This window comes from Talpa europaea (genome assembly GCF_964194135.1).
Source record: "Talpa europaea genome assembly, chromosome: 9".
NCBI classification, from domain to species: Eukaryota; Metazoa; Chordata; class Mammalia; order Eulipotyphla; family Talpidae; genus Talpa; species Talpa europaea.
The window spans coordinates 77,142,972-77,163,818 of record NC_140076.1 but is presented as its reverse complement, the minus strand read 5'-3'; the positions used below and the strand labels follow the sequence as shown (position 1 = coordinate 77,163,818).

The 20,847-nt window shown below is 47.8% G+C and overlaps 2 protein-coding genes across 3 annotated transcripts in view; one reads left to right on the top strand and one right to left on the bottom strand.

Moving 5' to 3' along the window:
- Positions 1 to 909: 909 nt before the first annotated feature.
- Positions 910 to 4,824, top strand: MSTO1 (misato mitochondrial distribution and morphology regulator 1; the record flags this gene model as incomplete). Its single annotated transcript, XM_084243498.1, has 14 exons — positions 910 to 993; positions 1,104 to 1,239; positions 1,709 to 1,778; positions 1,865 to 1,940; positions 2,180 to 2,234; positions 2,320 to 2,455; positions 2,591 to 2,708; positions 2,782 to 2,916; positions 3,018 to 3,170; positions 3,418 to 3,549; positions 3,623 to 3,807; positions 4,036 to 4,140; positions 4,225 to 4,337; positions 4,610 to 4,824. The coding sequence occupies 14 exons, from the start codon at positions 910 to 912 to the stop codon at positions 4,822 to 4,824; spliced, it is 1,713 nt and encodes a 570-aa protein (XP_084099624.1).
- Positions 4,825 to 5,239: 415 nt separating this feature from the next.
- Positions 5,240 to 20,847, bottom strand: part of LOC311177307 (GON-4-like protein) — a gene marked incomplete at its 3' end in the record, with an annotated part of 80,471 nt that continues 64,863 nt past the window's right edge. For both annotated transcript variants that reach the window (XM_084243203.1, XM_084243202.1), the window contains exons 19-31: positions 19,601 to 19,717; positions 17,505 to 19,199; positions 16,737 to 16,989; positions 15,974 to 16,158; positions 14,559 to 14,756; positions 12,759 to 12,902; positions 12,329 to 12,472; positions 12,107 to 12,226; positions 10,844 to 10,957; positions 7,045 to 7,255; positions 5,971 to 6,586; positions 5,772 to 5,874; positions 5,240 to 5,389 (exon numbers count right to left, since the gene is read on the bottom strand). In XM_084243203.1, coding sequence (XP_084099329.1) covers positions 5,240 to 5,389; positions 5,772 to 5,874; positions 5,971 to 6,586; positions 7,045 to 7,255; positions 10,844 to 10,957; positions 12,107 to 12,226; positions 12,329 to 12,472; positions 12,759 to 12,902; positions 14,559 to 14,756; positions 15,974 to 16,158; positions 16,737 to 16,989; positions 17,505 to 19,199; positions 19,601 to 19,717 — 4,050 coding nt within the window. The remainder of the gene's footprint in view (positions 5,390 to 5,771; positions 5,875 to 5,970; positions 6,587 to 7,044; positions 7,256 to 10,843; positions 10,958 to 12,106; positions 12,227 to 12,328; positions 12,473 to 12,758; positions 12,903 to 14,558; positions 14,757 to 15,973; positions 16,159 to 16,736; positions 16,990 to 17,504; positions 19,200 to 19,600; positions 19,718 to 20,847) is intronic.

Here is a 20,847-nt window from a genome sequence, read left to right as displayed (position 1 = left end):
GTGGCTCAGCAGGTTGAGCACAGGGAGCTGACCCACAGGACGCAGCAGACCCCTCCTGTCTTGCCCTGCTACACCCCTCAGCAGTGTGTTTCAGTAGATCTGTCTATTCTGCTCCCCACTCTGTTTCTCATGAATCCTCTCTCTCCCGCGCACACACCCCCCCTCAGGCCTACACGCCAGTTCTTGTATGCATAAATAAGTAGATCTAAAAAAAAGAAGGAAAGAAAAATGTGTGCAGAGGCGCATGAACGGGGTGGTTAACTGTAGCACCTAATGGGACAAAAATTGGAAACAATCCCAAACATCAGTTACCAGCAGAACAAATCACGTGTGCTACAGTCATACAAATGGTTATTCTGAAGCCATGAAACTGTATCAAGAACAGAAAAGAATGTCACAGAGCATATGGAGCAAAAGAATTCGTGCTCCTCAGCACTATGACGACGGAGGTAGACAGACTGGACGGACCGACGGGCAAAGGGCGAGAGACACGGGGGCAAGCCGCAGGCTTTACAGGGCATTAAGATTTGGAAGAGGGGGAGCGTGGAAGCCTTTAGGGGGGCGTCTACTTTTCCCGCAGGGTCTTATTTTTGCCTGAGGCGTTATTAGCCAGGAGCCCTGTCCCGGGAGCGGGAGCGGGCGCGGGAAGCGGCGCCCAGGAGCCTGCAGCGTGGCGCCCGGGCTCCCGCAACTTCCGGCCCCGCCCCGCCGCGCGGCGCCCGCTAGGAAGGGGCGGGGACCGACGAGCGTGTCACTGGGGCCCAACGAATCGCTGTTCTACGGGCGAGGACGTGTTTATGGGCCAATAGGGCGCAGAGAATGCGGCCCCGCCCACAGCCCGCCGGGCCAATCGGACGCGAGCCGCGCGCGGCCCGGAGGGCGCTGTGCTACCCCGGGGGGCTGCGCGGCATGGCGGGCGGGGCCCGGGAGGTGCTCACGCTGCAGTTGGGACATTTTTCGGGCTTCGTGGGGGCGCACTGGTGGAACCAGCAGGTGAGGTCTCCAGGAGGCGGGCCCCGAGAAGCTTTCGGCGTCTCCAGCCCTTGCTTCCGGCCTGTCCCTCTCGCCAGCCTGAGTTCGGTCCTCGCTCTGTGCCTCCCCAGGATGCGGCGCTGGGCGGGCCGACCGATGCCAAGGAGCCGCCGGGAGAGCTGTGCCCCGACGTCCTGTACCGCACCGGCCGAACGCTGCACGGCCAGGAGACTTACACGCCGAGGCTCATCCTCATGGACCTGAAGGGTGAGGCGGCGCCAGCGGTCTGCCCCTGCCCGGTTGTCCCCTTCGCGTGTGGAGTTTCCAGCATCCGTTCGCTTCAAGATCCTCCCACCTTACAAGGCAGAAGGACCGGAGCTGAGCGAAGGGAGAGCTAACCGCGTTGGGCCAACACAGAGAGACGCGAGGAGGACAAACTTTCTATGTTCAGAAACCCTCTCTGGAATGGACTGCTCACCCCGAGACAGTGGCATGTTGATCAGTGGCTTTCCTGTAGGGCTACTGGGTTGGCCTCTGCCCCGGGCCCCACAACTAATGACTAAGCTGGGAATGGAAGGATGGACTCTAGATTTCCTAGGCCAGGGTTTTGTTTTACACCAAGAAAGCGTGAAAAGCCAGGTGCTGGAGGGAGTAGGTTGTGAGGTAATCAAAAGAGGATTAGCTGAAGGGGGAGGGGCTGGGCTTGAATCTAACACTGTCCATTATTTTTGTACAGGTAGCCTGAGCTCCCTGAAACAAGAAGGTGGACTCTACAGGGACAAACAGCTAGATGCTGCAATAGCATGGTATCTGCCATGAATGGAGAGGGGTGTTTGGGAAACTAGAGACTCAGGGGTGATTCTCACAATATCAAATCTCCGATTTCTTTCAGGCAGGGGAAGCTCACCACACACAAAGAGGAACTTTATCCCAGGAACCCTTACCTCCAGGACCTTCTGAGCGCAGAGGTGAGGGCCTCTGCCTTAGACTTTAAATCCCAGTGCTACAACAGAATGCCTCCACAGGGCAGGGAAAAAGAGGATTTTACTAATGGTCTTAAAAGAAAAAGCATCTTTTTTCCCTAAGGACAAGGGCTATGTGACCAGAAAGGAGGCAGTGGGGGTATGGCAGCAAAATCAGGGAGGGTGAATCAACTTTAGCCTCTGGACTGCCAGGAACTAAATGTAAATTTTCTCATCCCTTCCAGGGAGTGCTGAGTAGTGATGGTATCTGGAGGGTCAAGTCCATTCCCAATGGCAAAGGTGAGATCCTCTGGATACTATGGGATGGGGAACAGGGCAGACCTGCGACATGGACAAAGGTATACTTTCTGCGGTTTTTCCTCAGGCCCCCCACCACGCACCGCTGCGACTCTAAAACCGCTTATCCCCATGGAGGGTAGCATCAGAGTTTGGTCAGATTTTCTGAGAGTTCATCTCCATCCCCGGAGCATCTGTATGATTCAGAAATACAACCATGATGGGTATGGAGAGCCCCAGAGGCTGTGAAGTGAGAATCTGGGAGGCCACTCATCCCTGCCTCTCCCCAATCTTTTGGCGGAGGGGATCTTGGGGGGGGGGGGTGTCTTTAAGTCCTGGATTATGTTGATGCGTGACAGGGAAGCAGGTCGCCTGGAGGCCTTTGGTCAAGGAGAGAGTATCCTGAAGGATCCCAAGTACCTGGAAGAGCTGGAGGACAGGCTACACTTCTACGTGGAGGAGTGTGACTTCCTGCAGGTAGCTGTGTGGCTTGGTGGGCACCAGGTGGATACTTCCATCCTCCTGCCTTTCATCACTCACCTCTCTCCAGGGGTTCCAGATCCTGTGTGACCTGCATGATGGCTTCTCAGGGGTAGGCGCTAAGGCTGCGGAGTTGCTACAAGACGAATATTCAGGGCGGGGAATAATAACCTGGGGCTTGCTCCCTGGTCCTTACAGTCTTGGGGTGAGTACAACTTGGAGGAAAAACAGACAGGGTAGGGAAGGAGATGAGGAAAAGATAACCCAGTGAAAAAGTTGCCTAAGACAAACTCTTTCTTTCACCAGGAGCCCCAGAAAAACATCTATCGTGTGCTAAACACAGCTTTTGGGCTGGTGCGCCTGTCTGCTCACAGCTCTCTGGTCTGCCCCTTGTCCCTGGGTGGGAGTCTGGGGCTGCGACCTGAGCCACCTGTCAACTTCCCTCACCTTCTTTATGACGTAAGTCTCCCCTTTGGGGTACCCTCCCATCCCCCATGGCAGCCTTTTTCTATAACTGGTTCTATTATTGAAGACTCAGCTAGAAGAGGCCTCTTAGGTTACACGGTTTTATGCTTGTCCAGCCTCGGACTCAGCACACCCTTGCTTTGTCCCGAAGCACTGGGACCTGTCTGCCATTACTGTCCTGCCTCCATACTCTTTTCTAGGCCCGAAAGGCCAAGTGTTCCTCTTGGTATCCTCTTTCCAGGCCACTCTGCCCTTCCACTGTAGTGCCATCCTAGCCACAGCCTTGGACACCGTCACCGTTCCTTACCGCTTGCGTTCCTCACCAGTTTCCATGGTTCATCTGGCTGAGATGCTGAGCTTCTCTGGGAAAAAGGTATGCAGCCTTACATGGGTTGGGGTGGAGCTGAGAAAAAAGCTCTGTAACTTGATCTGTTCCTTATCTTCAGGTGGTGACAGCAGGAGCAGCCATCCCCTTCCCCTTGGTTCCAAGTCAGAGCCTTCCTGATACCTTGATGCAGCTTGGAGGAGCCACCCCATGGACCCCACTGTCTGCATGTGGGGATCTTTCTGGAACACAATATTTTGCCCAGTCAGTGGTGCTGAGGGGTCTAGATAGAGCATGCCACACCAGGTAAGAAGTTGGGGTCATTAGGAGCCCTTGTCAGACTTTTGCTCACATCCTTTTTCTCTGCTCTGCCTGGGCAATCTAAAGGCGTCGTCCCTCTCTTCACTCTACCCCACTTAAAAAAGAGCTTCCTGATTCAACTGAGGGCCTGAGAACATAAGAATTCTTAGTTTCTTGTTCATGCTGATGCTGTCACAGATTAAGATGGTTTTGGTTTTGGCTTTGTTCTGGCAGTCAGCTCACCCCGGGGACGCCTTTGCCCTCCCCGCTGCATGCGTGTGCCACGGGGGAAGAAGTCCTGGCCCAGTATTTACAGCAGCAGCAGCCTAGAGTCAGGAGGTCAGTGAATGTCTGTGTTGCTCCTATACCCCTCACACACTCAGCCCTGCAGCAACTATTGGCTCACTGTTCTCTACCCCACAGCTCTTCCCATCTGCTGCTGACTCCCTGCAAGGTGGTCCCTCCTTACCCCTACCTCTTCTCCTCAAGCCTCAGCAAGCAGGGTTTGGTTCTGGATGGTCCACTGACAGGGGCAGGTATGTAGGAGGTGAAGAAAATCAAGATTTCAGGCAAGTTTCCCTCCCTAGGTAAAGACACTTTAAAAAAAAAAAAGACACTTAAAAAGTTCAGTTGAACATTTCCTTTATTCACTCTAGTACTGGTCTACTGAGGGGACAGTACACAGAATGTATTGAGTTTACTTTACAGTCCAGTCTGCCAAAGGCCTAAAATTCCCCATCTGCTCGACAAGCGTCCCAGGATGGAATGACAGTCCATTCCTGGGTCTTCCTTTTCTCCCCCGCTGCAGCAGTGGAGAGCATCCCAGTGCTTGGGGCACTGTGCTCCCCTTCGTCCTTGAACGGGACCCTGGAAGCCTTGGCCAAAGAGCTCACCAAACTCGACCTGCGGCGCTGGGCCAGCTTTATGGATGCTGGCGTGGAACAGGAGGACCTGGAAGAGATGCTGCAGGAGCTACACGACCTTGCCCAGTGCTACCAGAGTGGTGACAGCCTCATGGACTAAAGTTCCAAGAAAAGAGCTAGTTTACAATAAAAACTGCTGAGTGCAGGAAGGAGCTCAGTGTCTTGGGACTCACTACAGCACATATGCATTTATTACACTTAGAAACACTGTGATTCGATCCCAGAACAATAAATATGTACCATCAGACAGAAAAAAAAAGTAGAAAAAGAACTGAGCCCCATCTCACACAACACTATTTACAATGTCCATTCATTCCTAAGGTCTTCGTGACAGACCCCAAACAGCAGGTCCAGCCGGCCCCAAGCCTGCCTGTCCTTGTTCTTGGCCCCTGCTCCTCCAGCTCTGAATACTGAGCTCATGGGTGTCCAAGGAAAGTGCACACCCACTCTCTCCCTCAGCAGGGTGCCTGTTGGGTTTGATCCAGTGCGGACAACACCCACAGGCTTCCACAGTCTCATTCATCCAGCTCCTCCTCGGACAGAAGGTCCCCGTGGTCAGACAGCTGGTCGGTATTGCTGGTGCTAGTTGCATCATCCTCATCCTCAGAGCTGGCCTCGCAGGCAGTGTGAAAGAGCTGCATAAGTTCTCGAAAACGGTGGGAAACCTAGGAGTGGAGAAGGGCTGGATTTTCAGGTGTAACAGTTTTTACATTTAACGAAGCACCGCATACCCAGTTCAACAACCTTAACCGGTTTCACACAGAAAGACTGAGCACTCCTTAGAGAGAGAATCAGATGAAGAGACTAAGTACTTAGTCCAAAATCACACCCCTAAAAACAACTAGAATGGAGTTTCTGGGGCATGTACCTTAATGGAGTCTAATGTCCTTTCTTGTTTGACTACTACGAAACTCCCTGGCAAACTGGGCGACCGCTACAGTCACTAGTTGGCATCTCGTCTGTATCTCTGTCTTCGCCACCCCATCCTCATCTTGCCAGGTCCCCTTTCTCCCCTTGAGGTAGCTCGGGTAGAGCTGACCCTCTTACCTCGTTAGGGGTCTTATTTCCCAACTGCTGGGAGATGATGCTGAAGGTCTGTGGCTGTGCTCCTTGCTCCTGGCACACGGTGAGAATCACCCGGTCAGCTTCCCTGCAAGCCACATGTCAGAGAATCTATTAGTACTGTGGAATGTGTCCCACGGGCTTGCCAACACACACCCCACCCACCCCACCCATCCCAACCTACCTTGTCCACAGGACCACCTTTTCCCCAGTGGAGCTGACCTTGCTGTTGTTGGCACATACCGTAGCTTCTGTGGCCTTTGGTTGCAGCTCCCCCTCTGGACTCTTGCCCTGTGTTCCACTGTCTTTAGCCAAACCTCCTCCAGAGGTTTTGGGAGAAGCCTCTGAGGTGTCAGTTCCCGATGAAGATGATTCCTGCACAGGGGACATTCTGTCCACTGCTTTCACCCCAGCTCTGCTTGTAGGCAGCCAGCTCTCTTGAGTAGCTGGTTTCCCAGACACCTGTCTTCCCCCTAAGTCTTTGGTCCTTGAGCAAACAGGACTTGGGAAGGAAGCAGCAGTTTCAAGAGTTCCGGGCAATTTCTCAGTCTCTGATGCATTCCAGACTGGCACAGAAGTCTCTGCCTCACCCACTGTCTCAAGGTCCTCCCTCTCATTCTGAATTCTGGGGGATACCCTGGGGTTCAAAAGGTCCTCAGGTTCAGCCTGGTATAGCACAGCTCCAGTTCTGGGGGGAAGCTGAGGAGTCTCTGGAGAGGAAAGTGTTGGTCCATCCAGGAGGGGTGGGTCTGTAAGAGTCACTTCTTGAGGGGACAGCAGAGTGCTCTCCACTGCCAATCCTGCATAGGAGGGAAGTAAGGATTAAGGGTATGGGCAGGGTCAAGATGTACCTGAGGACTACAAATGACCACAGGGTCATGCTGGTGAGTCACTGAGATTAAAGCTCAAACCTAAAAGAGTGAAGTGGGGATGGGGGCTGATGTCACTAAGCAAACATATAAAGTCCAATTCCCATAGCGGAGGAGGGATGTGTCTTCAGAATATCCATCACAGAGGTTCTGTAGGTAGGGGAGAGGATGCAGGAGTGGGAACACAGAGAATTCTGAAAGCTGACTTTATTTTTAGTTCTGCGAGAGGACTGAGGCCACAGGAAAGAAAACTAAGGGTTTCCTGTTGGCTTATTAATAACGAGAGGTGGAAGTCCTCCCCCGAAAACTGAGAAGACTGATCAGGCTCAAAGCTGAAAACACGTGGGAAAGAGACAGAAACAGAGGATGGGCGGGCCGGCGTCACTCACCAGGAATGCTTGGCTCTCCCTTCCTGGTGGTCCTGCCGGTTCTGCTTGGCGCTGATTCCAGGCTATCTCGCTCCTCTGGAGCATCCTCTTCCATCACATCTTTGCCTTGCCCAGCTTCCTTTGCACCAGGCACAGGGCTGGGCTCTCGGTGGGGGCTGCTGCCCACCAACTCATGGGGCTCCTTGCTCTTGTAGGATTTGCTGTCACAGACCTGCAGAGATGGCCTTCTGGGTCAAAGATCTCTGAATCTCCTTTGTCTTGGGGGCCGACCAAAGGAAGAAACCCTGCCATGAACTCAGCAAGTCAACTGACATGAAAACTGGTGATTTTACGTGGCCCAGAACAGAGCAGTGGACCCTATCACTCTTCTAACCAAAGACTGTATCTCTGCTACCAACCGACCCTACACGAGAGAACCAGCATTATCTTTAGGGTCTGTTTTTTTTTTTTTTTTCTAATTCATTTATGCATACAAGAACAGAGGTACAGGCCAGAGGTGCAGGAGGTGAGAGGGTTCGGTGGGGTAAGAAGATTTACCAGAGATAGAGCAGGGAACAGAACAGGCAGATGCACAGAAATACACTGCTGAGGGGAGCAGAGGGTAAGACAGGAGAGGTCTGCTGTGCCATGTGGGTAGCTCCCTGGCTGGGGATTAAACTCAGGCCACAGTGGCTGGTGATAGCTTGATAGTGCTGAGACTTAACTCCAGAGCCACCAGGGCAGCCCCCTAAGGTCTGTTTCTTGACACAAGTTTATTTCTTTAAAAAACAAACACAACCTAAGGAATATTTTTGAACTGGTTGAAATTTTTTTAAAGATTTGTTTTTTTATGCATACAAGAGCTAGAGTACAGGCCAGAGACGAGGCGGGGGTGAGAGGATTCACCAGAGACAGAGTGGGGAACAGAACAGGCAGACTGATGAAAGCACACTGCTGAGGAGCGGCTGGGGATCGAACTCATGCTGCAGAGGCTGCGGATTGCTTCATAATGTGATACTTAACCCCTTGCACCACCAGGGAGGCCCATGGACTGGTTGAAATTTTCTCCCAACTCCAAAAGCTTTAACCATAGATTCTTATTAAAAAGAAAAATCCATTCCCTGCTCATGGATTGGAAGAATTAACATTATTAAAATGGCCATATTACCAAAAGCAATTTACAGATTCAGCGCTATTCCAATAAAAATCTCAATGACATTTTTCAAAGAAATAGAACAAACACTGATGAAATTCATACGGAACCACAAAAAACTGCGAATAACCAAAGCCCTACTGACGAAAACAAAGGAGAAAGGAGGTATCACACTTCCAAACTTCAAATTATACTACAAAGCCATAATAATTAAAACAGTATGTTACTGGAACAATAACAGACACATAGGCCAATGGAACCAAATAGAGAGCCCAGAAATAAAGCCACACTTATATGGACAACTAATCTTTGACAAGGGAGCAAAGACTATGCAATGGAACATGGACAGTTTGTTCAATAAATAGTGCTAGGAAAACTGGACCACCACATGCAAAAGAATGAAACTAGACCACGACCTCACACTACAAGACATACAGCTCAGTAACATCTTTAAAGACTCATCACCCAGGACCTCCCTGGTGGTGCAAGGGGTTAGGACGCAACCTATGAAACTGTCGGCAGCCTCTAAAGCACGAGTTCGATCCCCTGGCCGGCCAGGGAGCAACCTACATAGCACAGCAGACCCCTCCTGACTTATCCACTGCTCTCCTCATCTGTGTACTTCGGTCAATCTGCCTGTTCTGTTCCCCACTCTGTCTCTGGTGAATCCTCTCACCTCCCACACCTCTGGCCTATACCCCAGTTCTTGTATGCATAAATAAATATATCTTAAAAAAAAAAAAAAAGAAATGGGCAGAAGAACTTAAGACACTTCTCCAAAGAGGAAATGCAAATGGCCAACAGGCATATGAAAAAAAATTCAACATCTCTTATAATCAGGGAAGTACAAATCAAAACCACAATGAGATACCACCTTACACCAATAAGAATGGCACATATCAAAAAACTAGCAACAACAAATGTTGGCGAGGATGTGGTAAAAAAGAAACTCTCCTACATTGCTGGTGGGAGTGCAAACGGGTCCAACCATTGAGGAAAACTGTCTGGAGGTTCCTCAGACTACTAAAAATAGAGCTACCATATGACCCAGCAATTCCACTACTAGGAATCTACCCAAAGGACACAAAAACACTGATTCAAAAGAACACCTGTACTCCTGTGTTTATTGCAGCACTATTTATAATAGATATAACTTGGAAACAACCCAAATGTCCCAAAATAGATGACTGAATCAAGAAGATGTGGTATATATACACAATGGAATACTATTCAGCAATCAAAAAAAGATAAACTCATGCCATTTGCAGCAACGTGGGTGGAGCTAGAAGGAATTATGCTCAGTGAAATAAGTCAGCAGGAAAAAGAAAAATATCAGATAGTTTCACTTATAGTAGGAACATAGGGGAACCAAATAAGACATTAGTATAAAAAAATAATACAATACAAAACACAAAACAAAGCAGACAATTATAACCCAGAGATATCTTGCAGGGGAGGAGGAGGGAGAGGGATCTGAGGGAGGGAAGGAAGAGCACAGGCAACTGTAGTTATGGTGCACGGGTGCATTGGTGAAGGGAATTCTATGGGGACTACACCTGAGGGGGGGCGGGGGTAAACAAATATTGTTTAAAAATGAACAATGCTGTAAAAAAAATTAAAAAAGCAAAATCTAGGGTCCTCCTTGGTGGCCTAGGTGTTAAGTCTCAGAGCTATCACCACAAAGACCTTAGTTCGATCCCTGGCCAGGGAGCTAACCCACATGGCACAAGAGACCTCTCCTGTGTCACTCGCTGCTCCCCACAGCAGTGTATTTCCATACATCCGCCTGGTCTGCTCCCCACTCTGTCTCTGGTGAATCCTCTCACCCCCCACAATTCTGGCCTACACCCCAGTTCTTCTACGCAAAAATAAAATCTTAAGAAAAAAAAGCAGGGCCTCCCCGGTGGCGCAGCGGTTGAGCGCTGGGTTGCGAAGCTGCTGGCGACCTCTGCGGCGCAGCGGTTCGATCCCCAGCTGCTCCCCGGCCACCAGAGGAGGGTCCCACATGGCGCGCAGACCTCTCCTGCCGCCCGCTGCTCCCCTCAGCAGTGTACCTCGGTCCTTCTGCCTGCTCTGCTCCCCGCTCTGGCTCTGGTGAATTCTCTCACCCTCCCGCGCTTCTGACTGTACCCAGTGCATGTATAAACAAAACAAACAAACAAAGAAACAAATAAATAAATAAATAAAAACATGCCTCTATAAATAAAAAAAAAAAAAATTTAAAAAAAAAAAAAGAAAAAAAAGAAAAATCCATTTATATATTTTAAAAGATTCCATTTACTTTGCCTACTTATATATGTGTGTATGTGTGTTGTGTATTATTTATGTATGTGTAACTTTTTAGGAATTCAGTAAGACACAAATCTGTAGTAGCAAATAATACCCCAAAAGGTGGGCCTCCCTGGTGGCGCAAGGGGTTAAGCACTGCACTATGAAGCAATCTGCAGCCTCTGCAGCATGAGTTCGATTCCCGGCCAGCCAGGGAGCAACCCACATGGCGAAGAAGACCTCTCCTGTCTCGCCCACTGCTCCCCTCAGCAGTGTATTTCAGTCAGTCTGCCTGTTCTGTTCCCCACCCTGTCTCTGGTAAATCCTCTCACACACACCCACATCTCTGGCCTGTACCCCAGCTCTTATATGCATAAATAAATAAATCTGCCTCCTCACCTTACTGCTGCAGTGGCTACAATTTCTTCTTTTGCTCTTCTTCAGCTTGGAATCAGGACCTCCTTCATGGCAGGAACAGGCACAGTCCTTGGCCCCATCTGGCCACTCAGCTTCCTAGGAGATAAAGGGGCTTAGTTAGCTGCCAAGTATTTTTGGTACCAAGAAAGGAAGCCAAGTTGTGAGCCATCTGAACAAATCCACCCTGACATACCCCTCCCCAAATTTTCTCTTTTTATCATATACCATCTCTATATACTGCCTGGGGAAATCAACTCCCAAAGTCATTTAAAGCCTATAATGCATCCTGGGAAAAAAAACCCTAAATGATCCAAAGGCTGACACAGCCCAATTACCCAGATGTTTCAAAAATTATGTATCAGCCAAATACAATCTAAGGCAAAGTCACCAGAAAGCTCCATCATGAGATATGATCTGCTAACTCGACTGTGTCTGCCCCTCTATGCCTTGGGATCTCGCCTCTCCCCTTGAGAGAAAGCTTAGAACATAAGAAGAGTCACTTGATGATACTCTGTTCAATAAACCCAAGAAATAAGTATCATTATTATTTCCACTGATGATGAAGAAACTCAAACAAAGAGAGATTAAATAAGTTGTCCAAGGTCATATAGAAACTAAGACATTTTTTCCCCATGAAAGAAGGCAAGATATATAGTAAAAAGACATTAAAAAATCAGAAGAAAGAGCAGTAGAAAGCAGGAAGTACAAGTAGATTCTGGAGCTGCATTACTGGGGGCATATCCTAGCATTGCTACTGATTAAATACGGCCTCTCTCTGCACCTATTTCCCCTTTTGCAAAATGCAAATGAACAAATCTCTTCAGAGGATTATTGTGAGAATTAAACAAGATAATTTAAATCCATGCAAAATACCTTCAAGCAATACATGATACTTTGTAACACAGGTAATTATGAGCTGTCTTAAAATGGAGAATTTTGGATTACAGTTTCATACGAATAGAAAGTACAACAGTAAGTCCCTATGGCAAGAGAAACAGCTCCAATCTAGAGAGATGAGGAAGAGACAGATGCTTCTAATGAGGTCATTGTGGGTGAGGTCTCTTCAAGAACTGTGCTGTTTTGCTCATGGGTCCTGAAAGTCCACAGCAGCCTGATCTCTGGCTCTTGCTCCATGACTGCCTCAGGCCACAGAGGCATGGGCCCACACTTACCCAGAGAAACATTAATACAGAAAACTCAAGGTCGATTCATGAAAAATGGATAATCCCCAACAACCTGGTATACCTTATCATGATTTTGGATCCCAATCTCTTTTCTTCTTTTGTTCTTTGAGGCTGTGGGAATTTTGGGAGGTTCCTCTTCCTCTTCCACATCAGGCAGTGCCACTTCTTCAAAGCCATCAAACTGGGGAGGAGTGGATACCACTCAACACAGACTCTGAGTAGATATCCCTCCTACTCATGGCCTTCCCCCTTCACAAACCTATTGCAGCTTCAGGGCCTGTACCTCATATTCTTTCTCTTCAGTCCAATTGATCTCTTCAAAGTCACCCATCCGGCTAGCTGCTGGGCGCAGATGGTCAAAGAAGATGGAAAACTCATCTTGTAGGTGGTCATGGCCCTTGAGAAGCTGCCACATCTGTGTCTTGAGCTGGGGAAGTTGAAGAGGGAAAGATGAAGTGTCCAGTGCTTCTCTAGGCTGCAATACCAAATCAATACCATATACTTCCAAGTGCTACTTTCCTAGTCAACTAGGAGACACACTCCTCCAGTGCTTTAGGCTTTAGGTAAGCCTAGAGTCCTTGCCTTCTTCATCTCCTCCAGGAAGTCCATGATACCCCAGAAGCAACAGGACATGGGATAGTTTAGGAAAAAGGGAGAAGGAACTGACTAAGGCTCAGATGACGGTGAAAAGGAAACAGGACAGGAGAGAATACCTCAGTGATTTCCTGCGGCAGGCAGTCCGCACAGCTTTGGAGGACTTTGATAATCTTCTGGTGGTGTGACGGATTCTCAGCAAAGCAAATTTCTAGTTGCCGAAGAAACTTGCGACTCTTCTCAAAAGCCTGCTGCTCCTCAAACTACCAGAGTGGAAAGAGGGCAAGAGAGGAGTCACCTATTCAGTTAGAGCAGGACTTAAAGGTTCTACTCTAAGAACCAAGAAAAATGGCTTGCAGCATGACACAGCTCTAATTTACAACTGTGAGGTCTTCTTTAAGCTCTACCATCTACCTTGGGCTACTAAAGTCTACAAACCCAAAATAACAATGACATAAATGAAAGAGTCAAGAGGCTGGGCCTCCCTGGTGGCACAGGGGTTAAAGACACAGCTCTGTCAAGCTATCGCCAGCCACTGCAACATGAGTTCAATCCCTGGCCAGGGAGCTAATACACATGGCACGACAGATCTCTCCTGTCTCTCCCACTGCTCCCCTCAGTAGTGTTTCAGTAGATCCACCTGTTCTGCTCACCACTCTGTCTCTGGTGAATCCTCTCACCCCCCACATCTCTGGCCTACACCCCAGTTCTGGTATGCACACATAAAAAAATCTTTAAAAAATAAATAAATAAGAGTCAAGAGATAGCCATGTCTCAAGTTGCTTACTGTTTCATGGGTTGTGAAATCAGACATTCAAATTCATGTGGCACTTCATGGTTTACAAAGAATTTTCATAAATACACTCATTTCACCCTCATAATAATAACATGGAAAGACTAAGTTATATGCATAATCATTCCATTATCATTTTGACTGCCATCAAGACTATCAGAAGACGCTCATGAAATCCTTTACTCCTGGTTTCTCAGTCATGACATGAAGCCCAGAACTACTGGGGTATCCCTCATGTTTAGACACGAAATATCACTACTAAAGTGGCCTTCCCAGAGCCCCTTATCCATCTTACCTATAACACTCTATTTCCCTTTCCTGCTTGATTTTTCTATAAGCATATGTATCATGTATTTTACTGCTTACAATTCTTTTTTTTTTTTTAAAGATTTATTTTTATTTATATGAGAACTGGGGCACAAGTCAGAGGCACGGGAGGGTGAGAGAATTCACCAGAGACATAGTGGGGAGCAGAACAGGCAGACTGACCAAAGACACTGCTGAGGAGAGCAGCAGGCAAGGCAGGAGAGGTCTGCCATGCCGTGTGGGTTTCTCCCTGGCCAGCCAGGAATCGAACCGGCGCTGCAGAGGCTGAGGACAACTTCACAGCACAGCACTCAACCCACTGTGCCACCAGGGAGGCCCTGCTTACAATTCTTACAACCTCCAACATATATATATATATATATATATATATATATATATATATGTATGTATGTTTGTGTATATGTGTGTGTGTGTGTATAAAACTGCTTATCATCTGTATTTTCCCATGAGAATGTAAGCTCCACGAGGACAGTATTTTATTTTGTATAATTGCTATATTCCTGGTTCCTAGAACTCTAACACATAGTAGGCAGTCAACAAATATTTGTAGAATGAATGCCCATTTTACAATAGGCGGGAGCAGAGTACAAGTCCTCATTCCTCATGTAAAGAAAACGGGAGATTAGGGGTTGCAAAGACCATTCCTTGAAAAGGAGGACGCTCTTATCCCCTTGGGCGAAGAAAAGCCTGGAAGCAAGTCAGAAGCCAGAACAGTGTTCATCAATCAATTCAATTCAACTCCAGTCTCGTTCTGTCCCCAGAAACACAGTGTACTTGCTATCTCTGTCCATCTACTTACTAATCCACAGGCTAGAGCTTGCTCAGGCAATAGGAAAGCAGCAAAATCCTTCAAAAGCTGAGGCCAGTCTTGAAGTAGAATTCGTAGGCTTTTGTAGAGATCCACAGCTGTCTGCCTCTGAGCACTTGACTCAAATTCATAGATGACCTGGAGGAAGTCGTCATACTTGCCAGGGATATGTTGTAAGGCCTCTCGTACCTATATAGAAGAATTTCAATCAATATCCTTTCTTTGGGTTCCAAAAAGAAGCAAGGGTACAGAGGGAGAAAGAGTTATTATGAGAGATTGCCAAGAATTATCCTCCAGAAGTTACTCTTTCAACAGGTTCTAAAATCTGACTATTAATGGGAGACACAGAGCAGTGAGCAAGTACAACTCCTTTTCTGGTAGGGAGCAACTCAAAAACCTACATTATTCTGGCAATACAGCACTACCTACAAGAACATTAATCTTTCTCTAAACTCATAGCCCTAATCTTTCCTCCCTGATTTCATCTCCATATTGAAATAGATAAAGGAGTGTTTTATACATAAAGAAGGAAGCATGGTATTACCTAAGGGTAAATAATACATAAATTAGAATGTTAATAAAGTATAGGGAGAAAAATCATGACTATCACTGCTAACACTGTACTTTGCTGGGGGGACAAAAGAAACAACAGAATGTGATAGCAACTGAATGAGATAACTAATCAGCACAGCTACTAGAAACACGTTGGGTGATTATCTCTGAAGATCAAGATGCTTCCCTGAGACCCACTCTCTGACTAGTGACCTGAGATCTCAAGCTAGAGGGTCAGTAAGGTCCTCATTAGCCTAGCCACTGAAGTTACAACCTCCCACTGATGAGAAAGGTATTATTTTTCCCCAATTTATGGGCAGTAGAGGGGTAATGCTAAGCTACTAACACTAAAACTGCTGATGATTGAACTCTGTGTCTGTGTCTCTTGTGGTTCTCTCACACAGATCTTTTGTTGTTCCAGGAGAGTTAAGGCAGAGGTATTCAAGGTTGCTGGCAGCCTGAAAAGCAGATTTATTTTGGGCATCCCCAATGGCACAGGGGTTAAAGTCTCAGCGGTATCTAGCTATCACCAGCCACTGCAGCATGAGTTCGATCCCTGGCAAGGGAGCTAACCATATGGTGCAGCAGACCTCTCCTGTCTCCCCACTGCTCCCCTCAACAGTGTATTTGCGTACATCTGCCTGTTCTGCTCCCCACTCTGTCTCTGGTGAATCCTCTCAACCTCCCCATCTCTGGCCTACACCCCGGTTCTTCTATGCAAAAAATAAATAAGTAAAACTTAAGGAAAAAAAAAAAAGAAAGAAAAGCAGACTTATTTTAAAAATACCTCCCCTAGAAGGAGAAGTAGCCTCATTCACAGGGACAAAGAGTGATAGGTAGCAGCATTTGCCTACCCTGGTCAGATAAGCCTGAGCAAAGGCCAAATCCTTCTGTTCCCTGAGTGGATCCCGTTCAAGAATGTCCTCATCATACAGCAACAGCAACTTGGAGGTGTCTTTGCTGGCCCGGGCCCGACTTCCCCGCTTGTTTCGCGCTCGATGATTGCTCCGGCCCTTTCCAGCAGCTTTGATGCTCTCTCCTTAGAGTGCATGTGAAAAAGACTGTTTCTCTGGCTCTGGAACCCCTCCTCTTCCCATCCCACCACATACACCCAACCACCCAACTCCTATTCAACATTTTGGAGCAATTCAGAAGAAAAGCTATTGGAAAATAGTAAGAAAGGCACACCTGTCTCCACCAAGTCAGCCCTCTGCAGTCTGCAACGTAACTGCACCAACAGGGATGACTATGAGATACTTAGCCACTACATTTGAGAAAGGAGTCTAGAGGATATGACTCATTTTATGCTCTCAAGGACTACGTCTTGGTGAGGAAAGAGCAGTGTTTCTGAAACAAACACCACTCTTAACTCATATGTCACAGGTTAAGTAGGAAAAAGTATAAAAACTTGGATGAACCTAATACAAATGCAGCTGCTGATAAGAGTCAAAGTTAACATTTCTGAACATCTTTTCTCTGTAAAGCCACCAGGTTAAATATCTGTTTGTGGGAAGGGAGTTTGCAGGGGAGATCCAGGATTTCCTCTGGAAACTCTCCAACTGGTTTTCCTAACAGCCACCCTGCACACTGGCCCCTAGACAATGAGACCAAACTCACCCGGTGGTGTCCTGCTGGCCTCCACCGGAGCTGTCTTGGGTGAAGCAAAGGTGGTAGGAAGCTTCTCAGCAGGGTCTCCAATTGCTTCATCTGTCATTTCATCTTCTTTCTGCATGCTTTCCATTCCTTCGGCTTCTTCCTCCTCCTCTTCTTCAGGCTCAGAGTTCTCTTCCTGAGAGTTCTCTTCCTCAGACTCCCCCTCCTGACTCATGCGCCTTTCAGATGCCAACCAAGTCAGTTTCTCCATTGTTTCCTGCAACCCCCACACAGAGTGTTCACAGGGCTCCTGACTGCTCACAAAGAACTGAGTGCAGTTTACTGGGACGTACTGAGGATGGTCAGTGGGGTAGGGGTAGGGGGTGGGGGACTCAATTATCTGAAGCCTCTGAGTTTTGGAATTAGAGATCACTGAGATTGCTGCCTAATAGCAGGAGGGGAGAGGAAGCATTCTAAATGGTTCACCTTTAACCCAAGGATAGTTTTTTCCCTTTCTTGATCCACAATTATGATCATATATCATACATGAACGTGTGTGTGTGTTTAAATTGGGTTCAGGTGATGCAATTTAATATTTAATAAGCTTAAGTAAAACTTCAACCTTTCCCTCTCACCTCAGTGCATAATCAAGCCCCACAATGCATTCAAAACTCCAATGACTTCAGGACTAAAGGACTTTAGGATTAAGGGCACTAAGCAAGCAGATGGCTTAGCTATAAATGGAACATATGACTGAGTCCATAAAGTATATATGGATATTCTAAGTCTCACCTGGAGTTCTGGGACAGAGAGCACAGATTCCTCAGAAGCTGATGACATCTCATCTTCCTCATCTTGGGTAAGGTCGTCAAAGTCCTCTTCTTCTTCTTCCTCTGGTCCATCTTTCTCTCCTCCAGTTTCTGGTCCCGCTGGGGTCCCCACTGACTGACCATCAACACTACATGAGTCCTCAGGCTTCCCTGGGGGACTGCTCAGAACCAATTCAGGGTCAGTAGAGGAAGCAGTCTTTGGCGATCCTCTGCTCACATCTATGTTTCCTTCATCGGGAGACTCCAGAGAAGCTGAAGCGGTGTTAGCTGCTTGACTCGTCTCCTCCTTCTTTAAGACTGTGTGTTTCTTCACCTCTCTAGCACCACCTGACTCCTCACTTGCGAAGCCAGTGTCCAGTTCCAAGGAGTGTTCTTTTTTTACTTCAACACAAACATCCTGCTCAGGGAATCCTCTGGAGATTTCCTCCCCAGGGTCTTTAGGTTCCATCTTGACAATTACCTCTAAATCCCCAGTGGGGGGATTTAGGGGTTCCTGGAAGCCCTGAGGCAGAAGTTCCAGAGCTGGCCTTCCCTCCTCTGTTTTCACAATTGTCCAGCCATAGGCATTGTTCTCTGACCATTCTTCCTGGCACACTCGACCAGCTGGTGGAGGCCCAGGGCTGTGCTCCTCTTTGGGGAAGACAGTAGCACAGAGGGGAGACAGCTCCAGGGGTTCTAACTTGGGTTGTAAGCTTTGAAAAGCATTTTTCCCATCAGTTGAAGGACAACCAATGTCCACATTCACCTGGGCCTTATCTTCAGGGGTGGAAGGTACAGGAAGATTCATGGAGTTACCAGAAACAATTAAGGGTGGGATGGAGGAGGCCACAAGGGGCTGGTTCAGTGGACAGGGGAAAGAAGTAGGGTTAACCAAGAGGGTGGTAATGGGAATGGTCTGAGAACTCTGGGCCACAGCTGCATTGACAGGCTGAATCACATTGCAGCCACTGCCAAGGCTCACAACCTTCACAGTGGTGGCAGGAACGGTGAAGATAACAGGTGTGGTGTGGATGAGGGGAGCAGCCTCCAGACAGAGAGAGGTCTTAGCCCCCTTTCTCTTGGGACCTTTCCGTTTCATGCATGGTTTTTGAATCTTAGAAGAGGCAAGTGAGGGCAGCATAACCTTAGGCACGGGGACACTGGAGAGTAGGGTCTGGGGCTCAGACAGAGGGAAGCTGGTCCTGGCCTTAGAGGGCGTAGTAGGCAGTGTGGTTGGAGACTCGAAACTATCACTCCCGGACATGCCTAGTGGAGGGACACCTGGCACTGTCTGTAAGACAGTGGCTGGCTGGATCAGGTGAGGAATCCGGACCACCATTTTGCTCGGAGGGGCCTCTGACTGAGTCAACCTAGCGGGTGTTTTTCCAGAGTTGGAGCTAGGCTGGAGAGAGATGCTGGGTCTGCCAGGGAGAGGCTTCGTGGCTGATGATCGCTTTTGTCTCCGACCCTTCCTGGAAAAATGGTTGGTAATTGGCTTCAGTTTCAGGACTACACCCTTTGGTAACAGCAGTGGATACCAAGTTTCACTCCCCAATTCTGAACTGCCTTTTTCTAGGCCTGCGTCCGAGTTGATCTCAGCAATTCCAGTCACATTTCCTACCTCTCTGGCACTATCAGCTATGTGCCGCAGTTCCTCCTGGATGGACGGGAGACTGGCCTATTGGGAACAAGCATATGTCACAAGGTGGTAAAAAATAAATACAGACATACACACACAGAAATATTGGGGCTTTTTAGATTTTAGGAACACTTCCAAAACAGTCTCAAGACAGCTTTTCAAGCAGATTTTTCTGCACCATATCACATTTCTATGAAGACTGCATTCCAGTTATATATTCTAGAAACATTTCTTAGAATTTCCTTTAGGAAACTATCACTTTATCATTATTTACCATTATTTCTAAAAGTATGGAGAAGTAAGATAGGAAGAGTAAATGAGGAAGATTTTCTAATTCCTAGTTTTACAACTAAAGCATTAGAGGGATAAACTAGTCCTCAATGTTTCCTATTGGGTTTTTAGTGACCTTCTCCAACATACTTTGAGGAAGACAGCTGTACCTTTAACCAGAATGGAAGCCGGTGTTCTTCCCTCTCCACAGGTGGCTTCCACTGATGTGGCTGAATTTCTTCACAGCACTTTACTAAGATGGGCAGTTGTTTGGTCTTCTTATAAAACTAAGTGCAAAGAAATAAAACGTGAGCTACCTTCCTTCCAGAAACATTTCCCTCTGTCAAGCTGGGAAGTGGGGTGGGCAGTGGTCTGAGATAGACACACACATACACACCACACTCCTACACGTACATATGTAGCAGCCTATGCTGATGTATCTGCAATTCAAATTAAACCAATCTCTATCATTAATAACAGATTTTATGGTTCCTCAATACCTTGTAACTGATGTTATTCATTCTGGTTACCATGAAGGGAAAAATTTTAGATCAAAGAAAAAAATGAAGCAGATGATCAAGTACTCCTATCAGATTTGCTTCTGCAGAATAGCTGCAATGATTGTGACTGAACCCTCATCCTAGACACACAGGAGCTTCCTTTTAAGCAAATAATGGGGTGAAGGACATTAGAAGGGAGGGGAAAGGTGAACAGAGACTGAGACAGTTCAGCTTTAAAAGTAGATAAAAGAGGGTCTCCCCGGTGGCGCAGCAGGTTGAGCGCCGTGCTGTGAAGCTGTCCGCAGCCTCTGCAGCGTGGGTTTGATTCCCGGCCAGCCAGGGAGAAACCCACATGGCGTGGCAGACCTCTCCTGTCTCACCCGCTGCTCCCCTCAGCAGTGTTTTCCGTCAGTCTACCTGTTCTGCTCCCGCTCTGTCTCTGGCGAATTCTCTCACCCTCCCGTGCCTCTGACCTGTACCCCAGTTCTTGTATAAACAAATTTTAAAAAATCGTTTAAAAAAAATAAAAAATAGGCCTCCCCTGGTGGCGCAGGCAGCTGAGTGCAGCGCTGTGAAGCTGTCCGCAGTCTCTACAGCACCGGTTCGATCCTGGCCAGCCGGCAAGGGTCCCACATGGCATGGCAGACCTCTCCTGTCACGCCTGCTACACCCCTCAGCAGTGTATTTTGTCAGTCTGCCTGTTCTGTTCCCTGCTCTGTCTCTGGTAAATCCTCTCACCCTCCCGCGCATATGGCCTGTACCCCGGTTCTTGTATAAATCTTGAAAAAAATAAATAAAAATAAATAAAAGTAGGTAAAAGAGGGGACGTGAACTAGCTCTGATAGTAAGCATCCACTCATTCAGCCTGCTAAGTGCCAGGTTCTTTGCTACAAGCTGAATGTACAAATAGAGAAGCA